General features: G+C 39.0%; 2 protein-coding genes across 5 annotated transcripts; both read left to right on the top strand.

Annotated features, from left to right (window-relative positions):
- The first annotated feature begins 6251 nt into the window (after positions 1-6251).
- On the top strand, positions 6252-9361 carry sdhaf4 (succinate dehydrogenase complex assembly factor 4). Its single transcript, XM_042433602.1, has 3 exons — positions 6252-6430; positions 6673-6786; positions 8784-9361. Exons 1-3 carry the CDS (start codon positions 6352-6354, stop codon positions 8891-8893), a joined length of 303 nt encoding a protein of 100 aa, XP_042289536.1. The 5' UTR covers positions 6252-6351; the 3' UTR covers positions 8894-9361.
- A 939-nt stretch (positions 9362-10300) lies between these two features.
- On the top strand, positions 10301-24122 carry cep68 (centrosomal protein 68). Of its 4 annotated transcripts, XM_042433599.1 has the most exons (10): positions 10301-10455; positions 14647-14689; positions 15272-15357; positions 15472-15756; positions 17545-18636; positions 19848-20049; positions 20281-20480; positions 20626-20748; positions 22636-22732; positions 22867-24122. In XM_042433599.1, exons 4-10 carry the CDS (start codon positions 15505-15507, stop codon positions 23034-23036), a joined length of 2136 nt encoding a protein of 711 aa, XP_042289533.1. In that variant the 5' UTR covers positions 10301-10455; positions 14647-14689; positions 15272-15357; positions 15472-15504; the 3' UTR covers positions 23037-24122. The 4 variants fall into 4 exon arrangements, with proteins under 4 accessions (XP_042289533.1, XP_042289532.1, XP_042289535.1 ...); XM_042433598.1 differs by lacking the exon at positions 14647-14689; XM_042433601.1 differs by lacking the exon at positions 14647-14689 and having other exon boundaries at positions 10305-10455; positions 20284-20480.
- Positions 24123-24465: the final 343 nt, after the last annotated feature.

Below are 24465 nucleotides of genomic sequence, written 5' to 3'. Positions count from 1 at the left end.
AATGGCATTTTGCGACTGCATTTACCATGACACATTTCACATTTCCTTGAACTCTTATTTTTGTATAAACATTTTCCTATTCTAACCACCAGTCACAAAGGAAGACCAGTCATGTGTCTGGATGGTATATAATATTTTTTTCCTTGTGTGTACTCATAGTCTGCCATTGCATTTTGTTTGAGTGTGTGTGTGTGTGTGAAGAAGAGGGTGAAAGAGAGAGAGTGATGGGGTTGTAATGTATTAAAATACTCCTGGAAGGCTGTTTTATCAGAAGCAGAAACAATAAGAGCGAGACGTGTTGTACATGTTGTCTGGTCAATAACACAAGCTTTCTAATAAGTGACTGACACTAAAGGCTGCCGTGATAAATGAGAAGATTAGTGCAGCTGTGCAGAGGTGTGTGTGTGTGTGTGTGTGTGTGTGTGTGTGTGTGTGCATTTGTGCACCTTTGCATCTCTGTGTGCGTCATGTCAGAGTGCACATGCAAAGACAAACAAGTATAGATGTGGTGCAAAAATGATACGTATATGATGACAATAATATATTTCCAGCAGTGAAACTGATTTTTCTCTCTGCAGAATTCATCATGCAGTTAATTCAAAATCTATTTGTCACTTTTATTTTGCTTTGCTTACATTCTCAATCCATGTTCATTTTCATACCATACATATAGCGTACATACAGTATATTTAGTCAGTCAGAGTGAACTTCAATGCAAAATATAGTATTATCACCACACACATCTTTTTCTTCTTCTCACAGTTATTTTCAGTCACTGTTGCTGTAATGTTTCCATCAGTCACAGAGCTTCACCTGGAACAAAACATTTCCACAAATATGACATTTTATACTCTACATGTCTCAAAACGATGACAACACACACAATGCAGCTGTGTGTTTGATGACAATGGAGTCATCATCAGCCACAGTTGACAGCTATTATAAAACAAAGCAATATGACAAACAGTCAGACTAAACCACAAAGCAAATATGATTTTAAAAAAAAGTGTAGGAGAAATAAAAATTGATCAAATACATTGAAATAAATGTAAAAATATTTTTTTTTAAAAATTGATGAATTTGTTCTTTAAATCTTTATTCATCTTTCTTCCGTACATGTTTCGATGCTAAATACTCCTCCATACTTTCAGCGACAGAAACCATTCAATATCAAAATGTTCAGCTCTTTAAGGACATTTATGCTGTGACTTTTCTGCTTTCTAGCATATTCCACTGATTTTATGTATATTTTTTAAATATTAAAATTTATAATGGAAAGTCTATGGGAGGAATGTTTAAAAGTTCGTATCTCAAAAACTTAAAGTGCTGAAGTACTCATACGTCATGGACAGGTATCCCATGTGGAAAGAATTAACGTATTAAGACATGGTATCAATAGCGCCACCATGTGGTCAGTTATCACGTGTTTTACGTTTTGGCTAATAACTCACCAACCATGAGGCTGGTATAACAACATTTGCAGTGTGTTCCGCTTAGACTGATATAGGCCACGCCCCTTTTGCGCCTGGAAAGATTTTCCATCATTTTGGATTTTTAGGTAAACACATTTTTTGCTTCTGTTGGCGCATATTTCATCTAATCTTAACCAAATTTGGCACACACCATATTTAGATGATAAACTTATTGGCTTGTTTTTGGATATCACTTTGGTTACCAAAATTTTGAAGGCGTGTCCTGATGCAATTAACAGACCATAAGTCTTTAAGAATAAATTTGATTGCAATTAAATTTGGGAATGTTGCACATAGTCTTATTGCACAAGTGTGTAACGTTTGATACAATTCTAAGCACAGGGGGCGCTATTGTAATATTATAACATGACATTTCTACAATAAAATTTGGTACACAAGTTCTCCATGTCGTGTATGTGCACGACGTACTGAAGTATGGCATCAATAGCCCCACCTTGTGGTCATTAGTAAAACACCACCATACCACTTATTAACTGCCATATCTCTCCAATGTAATATTCCATGGTAACCAAACTAAGCAAAGCTGTACAGATGGGGATGCTGAACAAGTCTGTATCATTTTCAGCAATACTTTGTGATTTATTTCAGCTGTCAGCATTCACACACATTTTCTGCAGGAAATGCATTTTCTAGTTATAACAGGAGTTTCACATCAAAAATCCAAGTTGAGATGAACTCTCTCCTAAATGACACGCTATTTATGTCATCCCATCTTACTCTGACATGCTCTATACCCATGTATTTGAGATGTATTTTAATGAATGCTGTGTTTTCCTAACACTGGCCAGTCTATGTGGTCATTTTTGTGTTTACAAGTAATTTCATCTTTAACTGTTTTCCAGAGTGAAGATGGCTGAAAAAGTGACAGACTGAAATGAAATTACAATGGCAGTTGCCATGTAGGACAGAGGGCAAGAAAAGAGTCAGCTCTCACAATAAGGTGATAAATATAAGTAGGGTGTTTGTACACAAAGCACCAAGGCTTCAAGAAAATCTATTAAGATTATCTGAAGCAGGATCGGAATTGCCTTTTTTCTTTTTCCAAGGAAGAATATTGTCTACAACATATCCTCAGCATTTCTTTTCTCTTCTTCAAGCAGGCATCTCAGACACAGAGTAAACTTCAAATTTATTTCTCTGTGTGCAAACACATTCTTAGGCAATTGGTGTAATTGTTTTGATCCATATAAACATTACACTGATGTAAAAAAAAAAATGAAAAATGTACTTTATGTCGAAGAATTTAGGGGTATCGGCAGTGCCTGCTGAACCAGCTGTTGGGAAGTTGTGAAAGTGTGTATGTGTGTGTGTGTGTGTGTGTGTGTTAGGTGACATTCTCCAGAATTGCTTTCTTAAAGGTTAAAGGAGAATTTCATCATCCACTCAGAAATATCAGCACTGAGCTGCTGGAGTGGAGCTACAATGAAAGCTCCTGGAATTCCTTTCACACACACACACACACACACACACACACACACACACACACACACACACACACACTAGTTTCTACCCTCAGGGGAGGAAAAGTGGTCACAAGAGCTGATAAAGATAAAGCAAGTTGAGAGAAATACACCACTCTGCACAGCAAAGGCACTTCTCTTTTCAGTATTTGTCCCACATAAGCTACTCAAAAGTATAAAGAATGTGCTTCTTTAAATAAAGACATCTGATTTCTTCTCCACCATATTTCTAAATTCTATGTACTTTACAAAAGAAAATTATTAAAATTCTGAAGGGATTTCAAGTATCATGAGTTTTGTTGTTGTTTGTTTGTTTGTTTTTTTCATGAGGTTTCATTTAGATTAAAATCATTCCTTGCCCTGGTCTATGTATATATTTCACTCTCCAAGTGTTGATGAGATTGAGATACACCATGGCCCAAAGTATATGGACAGCCCACATACTTCAGTGTATTTTTGGTCTGGGTCTGTTTCTCCTGGTTTGGGCGTTTAGGTTCCAGTGAAGAGAAATGTTAATGCTGAAGCAGACAATGATATTTCAGACAACAGTGTGCTTCTAGCTTTGAGGTCAAAGTTTGTCCAACATGACAATGCCTCTGTACACAAAGAGCTCCATGTAGAAATGCTTTTCCCAGTTTGCTGTGGAAGAACTTGACTGGCCTGCATGGAGCCCTGACCTCAACACTCTTCAACACCTTTAGGATGAACTGGAATACCTGCTCTGTGAACCAGACCTTATCACCCAACATCAGTGATGAATGAACACTGTGTCATAATCACAGGTTACACAATCACATATGCTGTCCTCATACATCTGCCATTTAATGTATATCCACATACATATCCTACATCACAAACCTTCATACACATCCTACATCACAAACCTTCATACACATCCTACATCACAAACCTTCATACACATCCTACATCACAAACCTTTGAAACTATCATTTGGCAAAAGAAAACAAGATGAGCTTAAGGTCTTCTTCTGCAGATAGAGTTGTCAACATGACATCTCATTCATGACAACTGATCTATCTCCATGTCAACTGAGCAGGATCTTGAAAATGGGGTTGCAACCTAAAGAAAAATCTGGAAAGTGGACACTGAGTGTTTTTGATGTGAGGTCATATTAAGCTAAGATTTTTTTAGCAAAACAATTATGGTGCACAAAATAATCTCAACTCAAAGGCACACACACACTCCTAGCTCTTTCAGTGCATTCAACAGTGACTCATACTTACACTTACTCACTTTCAATGTATTCTCTGTCATGGTGTAAATTCCAGTAACACAGCACTTCATTATACAGAAGCAAACAAACCACATTACTGAAGTTTCTGGGTCTTTAATCTTCAATGAATCAATGTGTCTTGGGAAAGTTGCTGTTAATTTAGAATAGTGTCTGGATAGTAGAGATAATTTGATCTGCTCTCTGAGGCTGTGGAGGATTCATTCCAGTACAGACTTGTAGGAACAGTATCAACAGAATGACACACTTACTGCCAAATTAGTGCATTTGAAATGCCTGAGTGGAGGATTTTTCTCTTCTTCTGCTACAGTCATGTACAGGAACATATATTCAAGGAAAACTGAGATAATCTTATTCATACAGAGGACACTGTGGTCATATCCTTTGTATTTTGGGGGATGTGGGGGTTTTAGCAACTTCTTACTAAGTTTAATCTTTTTTTTATACTTACTTACTTATTTTTTTACTTACTTACTTTACTTACCACACAGACATGAGACTGATATCCAACTGAACATCTAACTCTAACATCTGCACAAGTGTATTTCACAAAATGTAAAAACTAAGCTTTACTAACCTTTGGTCACTTAACATGTGTCTGAAATGATCACATAGTAAAACCTTCAGCCTACTGGTGAGTCACCAAGCCAAATACACTTATTATGCATTAAAGACTTCAGTACTTCTAAAATCTTGGCTTTATTCCAGTAGGCTTTTTCTCAAAAGGTCACTGTGCACAGTTGCAGCAGGTACAGTCAATATTTTAAGTAGGAAAAGCATAAATTAATGATTTTCAGTGGTGAAGGAAGTATTCAGATCTTAAACTTAATGAAAAGTAGCATTACTTAAAAATAGAAATGCTCCCCAACAAGTAAAAGACCTGCATTCAAAATGTCAGCTCAATAATAGTATGCAAGCACTATTAGCAAAATGTACTTCAAGTATCAAAAGTAAAAGCAGGCTACTCATATTGCAGAAAAATGGCTCCTGTAAGTGTTATACTACTTCTATACTGATATAAGTTGCTTTTTACTGTTTTAATTAGTTGAGGTGCAGCAGATGAACTATGCTATTTACTTTGGGGTAGTTTAATCTATAATTGAGAGCATCATAAGTTTTGTACCAACATGTAACTGAATTACAATCCACCACTGATGCTTTTACAATAATGTAAGTACTGTTTATAATGGTGTGTGGTGATAAGTGTTCCTGAGGAATAATTTGTGACTTTTTTAATTGTACTACATTACTAATTGGTCTAAAGGACTTTGATATGACCTACACATGTTTCTACACATTAAGCTATAATGACGTGATGATGATAATGCTGAAAATACAGAAACAAAACAATAATGGGGCTACTGGCTAGGAGAGTAATGCTTCTTAAATGGAAGTCTGCAGTGCCTCCGTCTTACAAACACTAGATAAGAGATGCCCTCTGCTTTCTTAAGTTGGAAAAAATTAGTCTGTCACTACAGGGTACACCTCATAAATTCATAAAGATTTGGGGCCCTTTTCTGCAATATGATTTGAGGCTTTTTCGGTGGTGTGGCGGCAGGCAGCGGGGTTTTGGTTTTGGTTTTCTTAACTGTCTTGTCAATTTGTTAGGTTTGTCTCATCGGGTTTTTTTTAGTACGTCCCTCCATTTCCTTTTCTTTTCTTTTTTTTTTGTCCTTGTGTGACTTGTTGAGACACTGATTCAGATGTTCTCTTTTTTGGTCGTGTCTTCTATGGGATTTTTTTTTATTTGAACCTATTTTTACCTCTTCATGTTTACAAAGATGTTTAGGGGGGTTAGGGTTGTACATGATGCTTTACAATTTCCTTCTTTTATATGAAACAATGTTGCTTGTAACCCTTTTACGATGTGAACTCTATACTCTGATACCTAATAAACAAAGATTTAAAATAAAAAAAACAATAATGGAACAATCTTGACGTCAGATTGGAGACAATGATCGATTACTAACGTGATATCCAGCGGTCTGTCGCCCCCTAGTGGCATAATGGAAACATTGCAGTGCCTTGTAGCGAACTTCCGTCGCATTGTGATGACGAGTTTTACGTGGTTTTAGCTCGACAAACAACAACAACATCATTGTGTAAGTGTCCGAGAGAGAGCCTCGCTGTTCTCTTAACAGTAGACATGTCTGTCCTGCGGTTCTGCGCCTCAACCAGCAAACATGTTGTTTCAAAGAGTTTGGCTGTGGAGTCTATTTTTACAGGTTAGTGTCTGCCTCAGTATGAGCTAACGTAACCCAGCAGCGGTACTGTCAACCGCTCTGCGTTCAAAACCTGCAGTTGTTGCAATATATTTAATGTTGGCAGAAGTAATATTCATACGCCGTAGGACATGGTGTAGCATCACTTCACAGCTGTGCTCCATCATGTAAGTCTGTTGTAAATGAATGCAGCTGTGCTTCAGTTTGTCACAGCAGTGTCGCGGTGTTGTCCTCTGTGTGTTCAGGAGGTTTCCGGGCTGCCAGCGGAGCAGCGGGCGACCGGCAGCCGCTGAAGAAAGCTCAAACCCCGCAGGGTCGATTCGACATCTCCGAGGAGAAGAGCAAGGATGTTCTGGAAAGTAAGAATACAGACCTGTCAAAAGAAGATTACAAAATGAGAATTGCAAACAGATACAATTGCAAATAGGGCGAAATATTAAATGTATAAAATGTCAACATTTAATTGTATTGTGTTTGGTGACCACTGCCCTGATGAATCTAACTTCAAAAACTCCTGAACAGTGAGATCAAGTGCAATCTATGCAAATAATGTGTTTATATTTGGCAGTTTAAATCCAATTATTCTTTTCAGTGTTTATTCTAGTAATCTACACTCCTCATGCTGGAAACACTCGAGGTTCACACTCTCCAGTAGAAAGACATGAAGTGATCAGTTCTACACTAATTATATAATCAAGTTGCATCATATCCTCAGATGAGTCCACAGCTAAACTATTGTGTGGAACAAATCTGCTTGATAAGAATTGTCAAAAGACCAGCACCGGGTGTTGGAAGCTGGTTTCCATTATGTTTCCACATCTGTATTGTTATATCAATGATGGATTTAGTCTACCCTAGTTTAGATAATGGGATGGACAAAACGCCTCTCATTATAACCCAAAACAGCAACCACAGCATCCACAGCACCACAAACTACAGCCTCCAAAAGGACATAAAATAAATCAACTCCTCTGTAAAACAGATGAAAGAAAAGCTGAACAGTATATCTTTCATGGAGGCATATTAATGCAAGGATGTTGTATTATACTGCATTAGTTGAATATAGCTGTACCTAATAAACTGACAACCAAGCTTACCAGGAGACAGAATGATCTTCATGTTCCATCTCTGCACTTCAGTGTGATTCAGTGGGCAGGAGAGGGAAGTGATGTTCACAGCCCAGTAATGTTATTTAATAGCAGAATTGTTTGAACATCTTGAACCACCAACCAGAACAGCTAAAGATCCAATCAAGCACAACACCTTCATGTTACACCCCTTGTCTAGAGGACATGACTGAGGCGAAGGAGCTACAATAACCTATCAGAAGGAATAATTCATCTTTAAAAAAAAAAAAAACGGACAACTAGCTACCTAACAGGGAAAAAAGTATATGAAACAAATAGGAGGATCAGCCCTACAACTGCAAGAAGAGAGAAAGAAAGAAAGAATCATGAATAGATACACTGTAACCTACAGCAAACACTATTTACACCATGAACACTGTTACAGGGTTCCAGCACTATGACTTCTGATGCAGACAATGACAATAAAAGGCAAACAGGTTTGGAGAACAGTGAGGAGAATGCTGCTCTCACCATCAGCTGTAGAACCACAACAGTTCATCAATGAATTCATCAGTGGATTGACAGAAAATTCATCTTAAACTATTTTCATCATTGAATCATTAATATAGTAATTTTTTTAAGTAAATATGCCCAAAATTTTCTGGTTCTCAAATAGGATGATTTAATGCTTTTTTTGTCATACATGATAATAAACTCAATAAATTTTGGTTTTGGACAGTTAATCTGACAAAACATGACGTTTAAAAATGTAATGTTTGACTGTGGGAACATTTTTTTCTCTATTTTCTGACATTTTATAGACAAAGTGATTCTCACACACTCCTGACCAGTCCTCCTACACCCACACACAGACCATACACCCACACAGGAGAACATAGCAGAGACACTAATACAATTCCAGCAAAAGTTATTGTATTGTATTTAATGGGACAATGTACAGTTTTAAACATAAATGTTAACATTTGATATACTGCACCGGAGTTAACTTTAAAGCTCATTTACACCCACAATGTCAACTAGAAATTAATAATGTAATCATCATTAATTTCAAATTAAAAGCAGGATTATTTGAAAAGACCATGAGATTAAATTTAGTTGTTGTTGTTTTTTAGCAGATAACACCTTAAGTTATCAGCCATCAGATTTATTCTATGAGATGAAAGATGATGAGATCAGAAAAAAAATGATGTGTTGTAGAAGAAAGTAAAGCAGTTGTTGGAAGTTCAGCAGCATCTATCAGACTCATTCATTTGTTTGTTGTCCTCCAGAGTACCCTGATGATGTGAACCCTGTGACAAAGGAGAAGGGGGGGCCCCGGGGTCCAGAGCCCACGCGCTACGGAGACTGGGAGAGGAAGGGCCGCTGTGTGGACTTCTAGTTGACCTACCTGTACATGTTAAAACCTTGATTGTTTTTGCTGTAACCTCAAAAGTCAGAACTTCAGATCAGGAGGTGAGAATGAGGGAGAAGTACAAACTGTGTATGTGACTGTGACTGTAGATGTACTCACAGGTACCAAAGACAATTAGAAACATCAATATTTCAGCCAGTTAACTCTGCAAAAGAAAGTAGTTTTACACAAGTGTACACTAATCCACTCGCTCTTCCTGACAGTCTCATGACACATCATCCATGCAGACTGGACTGTCAACCAGTTCTCTGACACCATGTAGGAATACTGATTTCATGCTCATAAAAACAAAAGATCAACATAAATCACTGATATTTTGCACATTGCTGATGTTTTGTTTCAGATGAGAGTAAGACATGGTTCTAAGTGCTGGTCCTGTAAGTTTGTCCACAGGTATGAATGTTAAGACCAATTAAAGAGGTGATGACTCTGTGTACAAGTCCTGTATGTTGATGGTTTTATTTTGAGGATGTATTTCACTTCACCTTACAACTGTATGAATCTGTCAGACAGATAAGGATACCTCAAAAGAAACAGCATCTGACTTTTTTCCAGAATAACCACAATTTCACTATTTATTTATATCTTACTAATAATTGCATTTGTTTAGCACTTAATATTCAAGTATAATGTGATTAATCTGGCAAACAAGAGTTTGGGGAACGCACACAGAAAAGTTTTTCAACAGCTTTCTCATTTCACCATTTTTGCGGTTTTCATTCATTCCAAATGGGATCTGTTGGTACAGACTGCGGTGGATTACCTGTGGTTTCATGTGTGTTTTCTGCTTATGTGGCTCCAAAGAAAAAGAAATCCTTTATTGATAGGTTACACTTTTCAGTATATTTGTGGTAACTGTAGTACATCGTACTATTGTACTACACTGTAGCACTAGTAGCAGTAGCAGTATTGGTAGTACTGGTATTAGTGAAAGTACTTGCTACAAGATCCATTATGTCTGATCAGTAATGCTATTTTAAAAGATGCACATGCACGTTATTTAGCCTGCTAGAGGGGAGTAAAGATCCACATCAGCTTCCTCCTGATGAAAATTGAACTCAGCTGTATGTTATGTTGCCTTCAAATGCCATCAGCAGCATTGTAATTATGAAATTCTCACCCCACACGATAAAATAAATCAATAAGAATTTGCATGCATTTATCTGTTATTGTTTGACATTTATGCGAATTATTACCATAGTAGTCATAAGTTATATGCCTGTCACATTTTACACGTTACATACTTGTTATTAACTTCGACACTTCTCTTATAGAAGGTCTGGTAAGTACTAAACACACTAAATGTGTATGTTTTTTGTTTGTTTGTTTTGTCGTTTCGTATAACAATTTGTTTGGACAGGGACTGTTAGCTAAATGTTACGAAAAGACTTGGAGTAAATGAATTCAGACAGTCTGGAGGCGGGAGAGGAGTTGAGGAGAAGCACGTGAAGGCAGCACGGATAGAGGAAGGAGAGAGCTAGCTGCAGTAACAGTGCTACTGCTAACAGCTACACCTCGGTGTTAATGTGGTAAGAACACGTCTTCTGTATTGTTTGACACAGCCAGGGTTGTAAAGCCTGTTCGAGGAGTTAGTTCATGAGACTGCATCGATACTTTTTCGATAAATTACGTTATCGGTCTCTCTTCCGCCGACCTAAAACAGCTGTGGGCGGCAGAAAAAGTGTCAAATACTTAAAATAAGAGATTGTACGGGAAGAAAGTACAATTTGTGCAACATAGTTATGCCGAATTCATTAGAAAAGCCCAAAGAATCGACCTGGTACTAATTTGAGGTCCAGTGAGTATCTACGCTTGACGATAGATACCCAATAATTGCAGGATTTTTGAAATGACTTCAATACGTGTGGCATATTTTTCTTACTCTTAGTCATACAAGCAGCAACTTCACTTTAGCTTTAATTCTACATCCAGTAGCTTTCTGTATCATATGGTTTCAAGTTTTAATAAGTCTTTGTAAATTTCATATGTCGAGTTTTCTTGTCAGGTAAGTAAATGAAGTCCGTTTGTGCTGTGATGCCGGTACAATGGCTCCTGGCTTTGTGTAGGTCACTAGTGTTTGCTGTCACTGCTTTGTTGCGATGGTTACTGACACAGTCCCACACTGACCACTGTCCCCTGTGTTTGACATAGATTTAATGTTGAACAAATGAACAAAGGCTCAAACATAAAGGCGCTGCAACTCATGTGTACAGGTGTGTAACAGTGATGATCCCTATGATTGACACTGGGGTACTATGAACTGATGTGGCAGTTACTGGATAGACATTAAAGATCCCCTCCACACACATATATACATCCAGACAGTGAAGCTCAGATATTCAATGTTAGGAGCACATTCATGTTCTACAAGCATGATGTTAATGGAAAAAAAACTTTACTGTTACACATATAAATCCAGAGACTATTCAACAATAAAAGATATATGTACACTCGTATCCTAGCAACGAGTGTATACTAAAGCCTTATCAGGTCCATTTTTGACCATTTATTGGCATAGTGGAGTGTTGATCGGTGTGGCCATATTTTCTGTTAGACAGTATAAATGTGTCTGTGGTCAGAGATCTGGCCCTGCTGTTAATACCATGCTATCTATCTGTTTAACAATTGTGGCTGTGTTGAAGGAAATGTTGTAAATCAATGAGCAGTTCTTCTTAGTGGCAGTATTGGATTGACAGGATTTTTACATTAATGTGATGAAATTAGAGCTGCAGTGATTAATCGATTAGCTGCCAACTGTTTTAATAACCGATTAATTGTTTTGAGTCATTTTTTAAAGAAATTCTCTGATTCCGGCTTTTCAAATGTGAATATTTTGTTTTTTCGTTTCTTTAGTCCTCTATGACAGTAAACTGAATATCTCTGGGTTGTGGTCAAGACCAGAAAATTAGAGACCAAACGACTAATCGATTAATTGAGAAAATAATTGACAGATTAATCGATAATGAAAATAATCATTAGTTGCGGCCCTAGATGAAGTACTGAGATTTATTAGGTAGCCTATGACATTTCAGGTATTAAACATCTATGAACTGTTTCTCAATTGAATTTCCACAAATTTACAAGTCACTATATATATATATGTATATATATATATATATATATATATATATATATATATATATATATATATATATATATATATATATACATATATATGTATGTCCAGACATCATGATAATAGATGACATACTGTATACCATGACAAAAGGTTTTATCCATATCGCCATTGTTAGTCAACAGTATACAGCAAATCTAGTGCTGAAATCAAAAACTAGTCAAACAAAACAAGACATTTGAAGATGTCACCTCTTTTTTTCACACATGACAATATAAAAATTAACTGATCATGAAAATAATCATTAGTTGCAATCCTAAAGAAACCCTTAAAGATGTATTTGAAATGGTCCACGTTGTATCCAGTGCTGCTGTCTGTTTTCACACAGTAAGTGAATAGTGTTTGCTGTGGGATGTATACTTCCTGAAGATGCTTGTTGCACTTTAGCTTTACAGCTTCATGTTTTCACTAGTGATGTCACTTCCTCATTCACCGCTTCACACACAGTTTCTAATGTCTGTGACCGAATATGGGTGTGAATAGCAGAGTGTGACATGTACTGTAGCTGTGCATGTAGGTGTTTGCTGCTCAACAACATGATCAAAGATCCAATGAGTGCAGGATTTAAAGAGGAAGGTGTTTGCAGTGAATGCTATCTATCCCTGCTGTCAGAGTGGGTTCCACTTCATCCTTCTTATGTTTTTCAGTGTTGAGTTGGTCTTTGTTCTGGTGTAGCCTTTGACTGACACTTCCCTCTTGAGTCTAGCACCACCCTCTCTATGCCATCACCATGGCAACCAGGCAAACCACTTACAATGGAGGGTAGTGTGAGAGGAGAAGATCCTGACAGTCACACAGGAAGACAAGAAAATATGTAGTGATCATGTCATCACTGAGGCATTCTTCTCATTTTCACAACAGTACTGTACATAATGTTTGTACCCTTTATAAATCTTTGGGTTGTGGACAAAACAAGACATTTGAGGACGTCGTCTTGGGCTTTGAGAAACATTGATCAATATTTTTCACCATTTTATAGACCAAACAACTAATTGATTAATCAAAAAAATAATCAACATATTTATCAATAATGAAAATAATAGTTAGTTGCATTGTTAGTCTAAAGTCATATGTTTCTACTTGTTCTGCCTGGCTGTATCACGCTGCCTCTCTGATTGGTTTCTAGTAGCAACCCAAGACCTGGGTCAGGCTGGCTTTGAATTATATTCTGTCTAATCAGGTCAAGAGGGATTCTGGGGTATCGCCACAGGTCTTGAGTGAGTGTGTCAGATGATCTATTTTGGAACATTTCCTAGAGAAACACTTGAGTTATGAAGTTAATGCACCCATCCAGCTGTAAACTATGACCAGCATGCTGCGTGATCCAGTGCCTGTGTGTCAGTGGACCTGTGGACAGTACTCTTCCTCGTTGGTCCAGTGAGCACAGGCGGGTCTGAGCATGCAGTCTTAATGAGATCGGTCAGGTGAGGAGTGAGCATTTCGTTACACTCGGGGACCCAACTGGATGCTTATCTGGCCTGCTGCTTAGTGATCCCACAACAACAGGTAGAGACATTCCACTCACTAAGCTACTGTAGGTGTGTATGAGCTGCTCAAACATGTCTTTATCTAGAGCAAATGTTCACAAGGATTGAACGATTAATTTAATCTGTTTGTCTGTATTCCTGTGTGTTCAGGCCTAAACTGTCCTTCATCTGAGGAGGCTTTGTCATGGATTACAACTGATCAGATGAGTGACAGCTGTTAGAATGATGACATTTGTCCATTATATTGTAGCCTTAAACATACAGTATGTTTACAGTTGCGCTTATCAGTATTTTTATGTTAACAGTGATCCAATGAGTGTGGGATTTAAAGAGGAATGGTTTTGCAGTGTGTCATATCTATCTCTGCTGTCCGAGTGGGTTCCAGTTCAACACTAAACACTACCTGCCCAGCAGCAAACAGCTGGCAGATAAAGTTAGACACTAGCTGGTGAATATAGTGGAGCATTTAGTAGCTAAAGAGACAGATGTTAGATGTTTTTTCTCAGGAGTTGGTGGAGACCAAACCAGAGCTAAAAGCAGAGTGAATGTTGGACTTCTGTTCAGATACAAAGACAAGTCAAAAATAATGCTAATGTTGCTACTAGAGCTGCAGCTAACAATTACTTTCATTTTCGATTAATCTGCTGATTATTATCTCGATTAATCGACCAATTATGTAGTCTATAAAACATTTGAAAATAGGGAAAAATGTCTGTCATACTTTCCTAAAGTCCACGGTGACAAATTGCCTGGTTTGCTTGGCCAACAATCCGAAATCCAAAGATATTCACTTTACGATAAGACTTAGAAAAGCAGCAAATCCTCACTAATGATGGAACTGGAACTGGGAAATATTTGACTTTTTTTTGCTTTAAAAGATCAGTCAATTACCCAAATAGTTGCAGATGATTACTTGATCAACAAAATAAATCAACTAATCATTGCAGCTCCAGTTGCTACATGTGTGCTGCAGAGTTCTGCTTCCATTTCTGGGCCAATTTGTTGCAGAAGCTTTCTGACTTGGACTGGGTTTGGTTATTTAAAATGTGACAAAGAAAAAAAATAATTTTCATAATTTGTACATATATGTGTTGCAGGAGAAAGACAAGATTGTAGCCAAGTTAGCCTAGTGAGTGACAGGTCAGTAATGGATGAAATTTTCATTGATAAATCTGTCAGCTGTTTTTTTTTGATTCATCATTTAGTTTACAAAATCATTTTTAAAACATTTAAATGCCCATCAAAATTTCCCAGAGCTGCAGGGGATTTCTTCAACTGTCTCATTCTGTCTGACCGACAGACTAAAACCCAAAGATGTTTCATTTACAATGATATAAAACACAATAAAGCAGCAAATCATCACACTGGAGAACCGGGAACAGAGCATGATTGACTGTAGCAGTGGGGTCAGTCTTAAAGGTGTGGCTGTGGCTCTGGTTTGGGTCTTAGTTTTAGGCCTGTGGAGAACTGATATGTAGGCAACTGTTCAGCTTGTTCTGCTCTAATAATGCAGCTTTAAACTTCTTATGTGTAGAATTTTTGAATTATAGAAGAATTCCTAATTATTCGGATAACAAAGAAATTAGACGGTGTGATGAAAATAGGTGCAGCCAATATGTTGCTTTTGGTCAGAAATGTTCAAATGTGACACACAGTAGCTTTTACTTCTTTAGGTGTCTGTTAACATGTTCTTATATGTACGTCTGTCCTGTGTCATTACAGAGCTCCTGTGTGCCTCACCTCAGCAACATGGTGTTTGTTGTTGAGGAAACATTGGATAAAAAGCACAACCTTGCAGCTCCTTCAAGGTACGTGAATGAAACTTAAACTTCAAGAATATAATCATGAATTAAACGTAAATGATAAACAAAAACAACTTATCATATAAATCTGAAAGTTACTAAATGATTACATTCCTGTAGTTGACAGACCTTCCTAGATTCTCTTTTCGTCCAATGGAAACCAAAGGATGCAGCCAGCGATGGAAGATGCGTCTGCCAGAGTTTAAAGACAGCAGAGGAAAAGACACTGAGAGAGGCAAGACAGAGAAAGAAAGGAACGGGGCAGGGCCACAGAAAAGTGTTACTATGGCGCCCACCTCTAGGTATCTGAGTGACAGACAGTATGTAATGAGGAAGCCTCTCTTCTCCGTAGAACAACATACATCTATCTTAAAGAAGACTCATCCACTGAAGCACCCGCAGAAGGTGAGGAGGAGGAGTAGAACACTCATTTATATTGTTACTAGACTCATTCTTCAGTTTTACGTGTTGGTCTCTGTATGAATATATCCCCTGGTCATATTTCCATAACACTGCCAACTGAACTGAATACTGTCAGATCAACATAAAGGCTGCAGCAGCACAAGATTAAATACACACAGCAATAAAATCCTTGAGTTGTTCCATCTTCTTAAGAGATTTGTAACAAGTTGGAGTATTTAAAAAATGTAAAAAATGTTGATAAAGTCATAATTCTAGAAAATATAGTCCTAATATTACAGGAATAAAATGAAAAATTGAAAAAGTTATAATATATGATATACTATGAGAGTAAAGTCATACTTTTTATGAGAATATGGATGTCATATTTTTAGAACAAAATGTCATATGTTATGATTAGATAGATTAGATAGATATTAGATTTCATGTGCATGTTGTAACAATTTCCTTATTGTGCAGTTGCTATTTTTCCCTGCAAGAGTCTGACAAAATACTAAAACATTATTTCATATTATGCTTTTTACATAAAATGAAGATTTTGTCTCATGATTAGTATGACTTTTTCGCATAAAATTACAACTTTATTTTTGTGATATTATTGACTTTATTTGAGAAATTCTGACTTTATTCTCCAAACAATACACATTTTTCTTAAAATATTTCTACTTTATTGTCAAGCTGTCTTTCTACTTGAGATTTTCTTTTATTTTTAACTACGCTATGTAATATTTAGAGGATCCAAGGGTGAAAAGAGGGTGTGAGTGTCCCCCACACTCATGATGGGATTCATTAAGGCTTCAACTGCAAAAATGTTAAAAAAATCATCAATGCTGCAAACTCTGAGAGACCCGAGAATTCTCATCTTCCTTTTTTTTATCTGTAGCAGTCAAAAGTAAGAACACACCTACTCATTCAAGGCTTTTTCTTTATTTTTACTATTTTCTACATAGAACAATACTGAAGACACCAAAATGATAAAATAACACATACGGAATCATGTAGTAAAGAAAAAACAAACCAAAATATCTTTCACATTTTAGATTCCTCAAAGTAGCCATTTTCTGCTTGGATGACAGCTTTGCACACTATTGGCAATATCTCAACCAGCTTCATGAGGTCGTCCTCCAGAAATCAATTGATCAGAATCAACAAGCACTCAGAAAAAATATGTTTCTCTTTACCTAGTTGAGTGGTTCTTGTCATAATGTGGATTACTACAGTAGTGGAATAGGACTGTTTGATGTGTACCCACACTACCTCAACACAACACAACTGATGGTCTCAAATGCAGTAAGAAGGCAAGAGATTCCACCAATTAACTTTGACAAGACTCACCTGTTCATTTCAAACCATTCCAGGTGACCTCATGAAGCTGGTTGAGAGAATGCTAAGAGTATGGAAAGCTGTCATCAAGGCAGACAGTGGGTACTTTGAAGAATCTAAACTATGGAAGATATTTTAGTTTAATTCTTTTTTGTTTACTACATAATTCCATATGTGTGTAGTTTTGATGTCTTCTGTATCGGAAAAACCCTTGAATGAGTAAGTACTGGTGCTGTATTTTAAAACTCACTCCCAAGTCTATTGCAGCTCTATCCATCATGTTCGTGTCATGTTTGAACAGAGCCATTACAAAACGTTTATTTAACCCAGATGTATGTGTGGAAACTGAAAAGCAATCATTTCAGCAGACAGATGAAGCCACTGATGTAACAGATTCCATGTCTGAAAATGACTAATCACTTTAAATTCTGTCTGTTTCCTTCCTCACAGGAGAAACATTTAAGTGTCAGCAGGACAGAAGATCAGCAATATGCCAACATCAGCTTGTTGACCAGTGCAAGAGAAGAACTGACCCCAGAGAGCTTCAGCTTCTCTCACTGTGACCTGTCATCACCCTCAGCCTCCAGAGAAGAGCTTTGCTCACCCTTGGGTGTCTCAGACCTGAGAGGCAGGCTGTCCCATGAAGAACACACTGTTGGATCACCTTTCCCTGGATGCAAATCAGCTCAGCGGAGCCTCTCTAGTTCCTTCCTGGAGGTCCAGAGACTAAACCCTCCTCTGAGGCCGCCATTAACCTCCACTGTCCTATATCCTACTTACACCCCTCGCTCAGGTTACTCAAGGCGAGGCCAGACTGAGCTCAGGCTTGGGGGGAGGGAGGGGAGAGGGGGAGGGGAGACCAAACTAAATACATGCTCTTTTGTAGGACAGTCAAGGGGACGCACTATGTCTTCCTGTCAGGCAAACTACTGGGCTTGTGCCATCCCTAAAGCTTTGCCGCCTTCCCCAGACAGGCACTCTGTAGGCTGGGATCCAAACAGAGAGTACCAGGCCCTGCTGGACTACACCTACCCTCTGAGACCAGGACATCTGGTCAGTGAGTGGGACCGCTCTGAGCTCCGGAGAGACTCTCTCCTCCAACCAGACCCGAACCTACAGGACTCAGGGATTGAACTGGACCACCTTTGTAGCTCCACCAACCTGTCGGGGTTAGACTTTTCCCTGAGCGGCACAGGGCAGATCAGAGAAGGGGGCACTCTTAGCGTGGGTCAGAGGTCACCTGACCTGCAGGGGTTCTCCAAATCCTCAGATGGTTCGCCCTCTGGTGCCCCGCTGCCTCTAACGCACCCAGCCAGTTTGTCCTTGGAGAGTATGGACTGCTGTAGAGACAGAGGTGAGATGAATAGTTACAGGAGTGGTGGTCACCATCATGAGCACCACACACCATCCTCCTCCACCTCCACTGCCTTCATCCGCTCCACCAGTGTGCTTCCTCGGTCCAGGCGTGTTGGTGTGGAGGTAGATGAGGAGTTCCGGCCTCTCCCAGAGCAGCTGGAGGAGCTGCAGCTTCTGTCCAGACAGGTCAGTGCTGTGCACACTCATGGACCTCTACTCACCCATACATGTCATTATCGCTAATCATGTTGCACATGAAACATTTTTACATCGTGTAACTTTCATCATGGTCTGAAAATCAACCTACACACACTTCACAGTGAACAATTCATTGCTTTTATGTTTCTCTCAGTTCTGTCATTGTTGTATGATACTGCAATTGTGAGCCGGGACAATTTTCCAATTTTCCATTCAAGGATACCTCAACATCCAATAATAGTCAGCTACCAAAAAGCGATACACTGATGAGCTGTGATGTTGGAAAATCTAAAAGGCAACAAGGAAATGTTGCAAATTGTGAAAAGGATAATGTGAATTGTATGTGTGTGTGATGTGATGACATTTTTCTGTCTTTTCTTGACTGTCTGCCATCAGACTGTATTTTTTACAATGTGTGATGATGATGTGGATCGTAACCTTAGTGGGACATTATTACATGTTGGGAACTCAATAACCGACTGTTGCCATGGCTACAGTTGTCACCCCTGCTGAGGTGAGACCCTTACCTGCCGTTAGTCACCGTGTGCTAACATGTAGCTTGTCAGCAGCTGCTGGTGGGTTCAGATGTCGACCATCTCAGTACACAACATGCCCCCACCAACACAGCCTCTTGTATTGTTTTACACAGGGCTGAGGACTTCCTGTATGTTGCTGAACAACAAGAAAAAGTTGAACAAACAAAAAGCAACAGTTTAATGAGAATAGGAATACATACATACAGTAGAAGATACAGGCATTCCTGTTTGCTTTTCTAGCACATGTGCAGTTGGTGTGCTTGCAATGTGTACAGTCTGCGCGGTCTCAAATTTTGGGCTGCACACAGGCGTCCACAAGAGAGGTTCACACACCCTCACGGACATAGGCAGGTGATGAAATTTATGTCACGCGGACCCTTGTGGCCACGTTGACATGAAAAACAATGAGTTCAGCCGTAAAGCACAGCGAGGGATGTCACAGTAATTTCACCTCGTCTGAAGACATGTTTCCTTTCCTCTCTGTCCCAGTTTTGTGTCAAAGTCTGTTCCTACACACATTATAGGCTGTTTAAACAAAACTGCACTTTCCATTGAACCATGAATACAACCATGGAGGGACAGACACAGTGGATCAGTGTTACTAAAATGCTTTTGAGCTGTAATGACGTGGTTTGATTGTAAGGGTTTGGTCCATGTGTGCAGGTGAGGGAGGTGACGGCACAGCTGAGGCGGCCCATCACAGCCAGCTGGGAGTCTCTGGATCCAGGCACCACCTCCATCCTCTCCTCCATCACCCTGCCTGAGAAACAGGAGGCTGAAGAGGAGGAGGAGGGGGTCAAAGAGCAGGAGGGCAAACAAGACACAGATGAAGGACACAGAGAGGAGAGCAGTGCTGCTGAGACAGGTATGCATTAATAATGAAGAAATTCTTCAGTCACAGCTCATAACTCAGAGCTCAGATTTGACATATCTGTGCATCTTGCCTCCATCCCAATACGATGGAGGTGAAAGGAATACATTTTGTGATGCTCACAGCATGAAAAAAATGGCAGCAGTTATCACTGTAACTTCTTTCTACCAAAGACACAGTCCATGGAAATGTGTGCACGATGTCAGTTTGGTGAATGTCTATCAGCAGCTGATGATGGAGACTCTGAGGCAGTGAGGAGGAGTCCCGGAGCCTGGATGGAGTCTGTTGGAGGAGGTCTGACTCGGGCTAGTCTCAGGGAGGTGGAGGCTTTGGCAGAACAGCTGTGTGGCCTCACCCTGCCTGACACCCAGAGGAGCAGCCAGGAGGACCAGGAGCAGAGTGACTCCCTCATGCGACACATTCAGGTAGAGACAGAATCTGACCTGCCAGTGAAACATCTGATTGAAACTCTCTAAATGTTTTCATACTGACTAAATTCTGCAGGCTTTTATTGTAGCTGGACCATGATAATCTAAAAGCAGCCATGAATGTGAACCATGTATGTTTCAGATCTTCTGTTCACACCTGGGGCAGCTCATCCAATGGCTCTACACAGTGTCAGAGAAGATGGACCTGATGGCCCCGCCCACTGTGGATATAGACAGTGTGAAGTCATCGCTGGCCGATTATCAGGTGAGGGCCGAGCCTCGGCACCCTGTTATACTCCAAAACAGAGCGGACAGCGGGCACATGTGGTTCTGTTTATGCTACACTGGCTGTAAGCATGGGCAGATTGCACCTGTGGGTCTGCTGAGTCACTCACTCATAAGTCACTTGTTTATTCTTATGTTCATAATAAGGCTGCAGGCTTGCTGTCGTCAGAGAGAAACCTGACAGTGAAGACCAGTATCTGTCACTAAAGCTACTCATAAATTCTCATAGCGAGGCCAGGTAAAAAAAAAAAAAAAGGGGACTCTGTGTAGGAACAGCTGAGATTGGCCCTAAAATGAGAATAGCTGGTCCACCGTAAGTGAGCCTGGTCAGGTTAGGCTAACCCATTGTTGCTAACTTTGGAGCTAACCCATTCACTTTTCCAGCAGTTGGGGAAACAACAGACAAGACTTTTCTTGGTCTTGAGAAGTTGCAGCATTTATTAACTGACACACTGTAGTCTGTACTGTACATTTACTGTCAGACTGACAACTTACTGCTAAACTTTTCCTCTGCTCTGCTCGCATCCATCGTCACTTTTCTGCGGCTCACTCTCTCCACTCGCTACACGCACACATTACGCACTGCCCTATTCCTACAGGAGCCATGCTACTATTATAACAGTACCTTTCACATAGATGTGCTTTGAAGAATGAGGAGAGGGAGGATTCTGGATTTGAAGCACTAGTGTGCGAGTAAAAATCATAAGTAGCCCATTGATATTAATAATCATGTGAAATTTTAGCAGGGAGGGGAGGTGTATTCATTTGGTTGCAATCTGCAGCCTCACTGCTAGATGCCACTAAATCTTACACACTGGTCCTTTAAAAAAAAAAAAAAGGTTTTTACAGCTACATGTCTGTGTGGAAACCAGAAGTGTTGAGAAATAAATGCAGCTTTTGACCATCATATAAACAAAACAAACCCCCCAAAACATGACATCAAAACTTGAATCAGAATGATGTCACCAGTCATATTTGTGCTGAATTTAAAAACCTCTGGGTATAAACACAAGAAATTTTAACATTTCAATTTACATTTTTTTTCCATTAAAAGTTTCCTAGAACAGGTATTGTACTACTCACATGAGAAATGATGGCATTTCTGAATAGCCTAAATGGCATATATAAATATGGCATGTCTGTGTGACACATACAGTGACCCTGTAATCCTTTAAATGAGGGAAATTAAAAACAAACAAAAAAGACCCTAGGGTTCACAGGATTACCAGAATAATGTTTTTATTCATAATTCGATTCATACTGATCAATGTTAACACTTCCTGATGTGACTCCCTATCCCTACCTTTCTTTAATATTGATAATTAATATATATATATATATTCTCCAAATTCTTTCCAATACAGTAATTTCATTTCATTTTCATTTTCAAATGGGAAAAAACTGAGCCCACCCTCAAACAAAAGTGACTTGCAGATTGTTTGAGTGGCACTTGTCTGGATGTAGAGTCACAGCCTCAGCATCAACAGTCATATAAAATAGAGAAATTGAAGAAGCTGCAAACTGAGAGTGTCATTTTTGCTTGATGAAGGAGCTAAATGATTGGTTAATTATCAAAATGTTTGAGCTGTTGATGGACTAATCAATTAAGTGACCAGTCAGCTCCACACTAGTGTTTTTCTGCTTGTACTCATTGCTTTCATTGAAGCAAATGCATATCCACAATCATTGCAATTTAAACCTTTGCCAACACAGACAGTGAGTAACTGAACTAGATAAAGTGTGAAACTATCTTACTGTACATGTTCCAAGTGTTTCCTCAGCAAACTCAACCCCATTTTCTAACTTTATACTCACTCAGTGCACATGGTACTATGCTGACAGTTTTGTATGATGGTCCGGTTGTCAGAGTTTTCAGAAAGAAGTGAGCAACCATCAGCCACTGACCTCCTGTGTCCTGCACAGCGGACAACTTCTCCTCAGCTGCATCAACACCACCTCTCCAGGTGAGTCTCTCTGGTTTCACATCGCCAGCTACATGTATTAACAGCAAATACTGCTAATACTGTATTAAGAGGAAAACTTCTGAATGAAATGAATCTCAGGATTTCTGTTTTCTGTCCACTCTCCTCCTCTCCAGTTTTAAGAGATACCCTGCTGTTGATTGAGAGGCAGTCTAGAGCTCTGGAGAGCCACACTGAACACTTCTTCTCCTCCATCCTGTCTGCCATGGACAGTCTGACCCAGCCCAGTCAGCCCAGCAGGGTGGAGGCCCCAGGCCCTGTGGGGCTGCAGGGGTCCACTCTGTGAACATTCAGTAGAAGCGCAGAACATGTCTGTGTGCAGGGATATGATTCGTTTCACTTATTTATTTCTTTATTTTCTTACTTTTTTCCAAAGATTATGTTTTTTTAATATACAGCTTTCATTTATGCATCACAAAAAAAATCTTTTATACACATTAATGATCTAGAAGAAAATGTCCTGAGTTCTTAAAAGTTTCATGAAAGAAAAATTCAGGACCAGTGTGTTATCTGAACTAAAGTGATCACTTAAAATACTGCAGGAACTTGAAGTGCTCTTAAATGGTGTCTGAAAATTAAAAATATAGAGCTGTAAATTAGCACAGTAAGTCCCCTTTAAAGAGAGGGACAGCTTCATTCACTCTGTCATTTCAACACATCAGGTTTACATCTGTTTCTCTGATCCTGATCTCTGATCAGTTGGCAGCTACTGCAGGATGTGATCACCAGCCGGTACTATGATCCTTTTTATGACCTGATTATCTCACAGGAAACAAAAAAAGTTTTTTAAAAACATTTTCTATTAGCTGGTTTAACAAGGTTATCAAATGTGTCCTTATGTGAAGTGCACTAGAACATCACACACACAGCCTTAAAACATTTGTATCTGTTCTCATGGACGTCAGTGTTATGTGTTCTAATGTTAACATGTATGTCAAACGGTCAGTTCACCCAAATTACAAAAGATACATGTTTTCTTACTTCCCTCTAGTCGTATCTATTCTGCAGATAGTTTTGGTTTTATTTGTCCAAGTTTGGACAATCTGAATCTGAGACTTCAGACACAGATATCCACCCCAGTACAATATAATATTTAGTTTGTGGTGCTTACAGCATTGATTTATATATCACCGTGGATAACCCACTGTGGGCAGTTGTCATTAGAACTACCTACTACCAAAGATATAGTACCTGTTGGAGAAAATGGACAAATAGAAACTGAACAAATAAAACAAAAACTATTTGCGTGGCTAGTTATAGTCATTTGGGTGAACTGACCCTTTAAAAAAGCCTTTACAACCCAAAACAACTCAAGCTTTTCACTATACTGTAATTCGATCAAATCACTAAATAAAGCTGGTTGTTTAACCTAGTGGTATGAGTGTCTATATCTGTCAATGTTTGCTGTATTCTTTCCTGTCTGGTCAATCAATCAATCAATCAATTTTTATTTATATAGCGCCATATCACAACAGAAGTCATCTCAAGGCACTTTTCACATAGAGAAGGTCAAGACCGTACTCTTTAATTTACAGAGACCCAACAATTCCCCCATGAGCAAGCACTTGGCGACAGCGGTAAGGAAAAACTCCCCTTTAACGGGTAGAAACCTCAAGCAGACCCCGGCTCTTGGTGGGCGGCCATCTGCTTTGACCGGTTGGGTTGAGAGAGAGGTCTGCACATTTAAAGGAAAGGTTGTTTCACTGACAGGTCTG

Source organism: Thunnus maccoyii, chromosome 14 (genome assembly GCF_910596095.1).
Source record: "Thunnus maccoyii chromosome 14, fThuMac1.1, whole genome shotgun sequence".
NCBI classification, from domain to species: domain Eukaryota; kingdom Metazoa; phylum Chordata; class Actinopteri; order Scombriformes; family Scombridae; genus Thunnus; species Thunnus maccoyii.
Note: the sequence above shows the minus strand (reverse complement) of the source record. Positions and strands in the feature narration are given on the sequence as shown.

What these genes read in the sequence shown, in the direction of transcription:
- sdhaf4 (XM_042433602.1), top strand. Translation starts at nt 6,352, where the DNA reads ATGTCTGTCCTGCGGTTCTGCGCCTCAACCAGCAAACATGTTGTTTCA. An exon ending in TGTGGAGTCTATTTTTACAG is followed by an intron (nt 6,431 to 6,672) that starts GTTAGTGTCTGC and finishes CTGTGTGTTCAG; the next exon opens with GAGGTTTCCGGGCTGCCAGC. An exon ending in GAGCAAGGATGTTCTGGAAA is followed by an intron (nt 6,787 to 8,783) that starts GTAAGAATACAG and finishes GTTGTCCTCCAG; the next exon opens with AGTACCCTGATGATGTGAAC.
- cep68 (XM_042433598.1), top strand. Translation starts at nt 15,505, where the DNA reads ATGGAAACCAAAGGATGCAGCCAGCGATGGAAGATGCGTCTGCCAGAG. An exon ending in CACTGAAGCACCCGCAGAAG is followed by an intron (nt 15,757 to 17,544) that starts GTGAGGAGGAGG and finishes CCTTCCTCACAG; the next exon opens with GAGAAACATTTAAGTGTCAG. An exon ending in CATCAACACCACCTCTCCAG is followed by an intron (nt 22,733 to 22,866) that starts GTGAGTCTCTCT and finishes CCTCCTCTCCAG; the next exon opens with TTTTAAGAGATACCCTGCTG.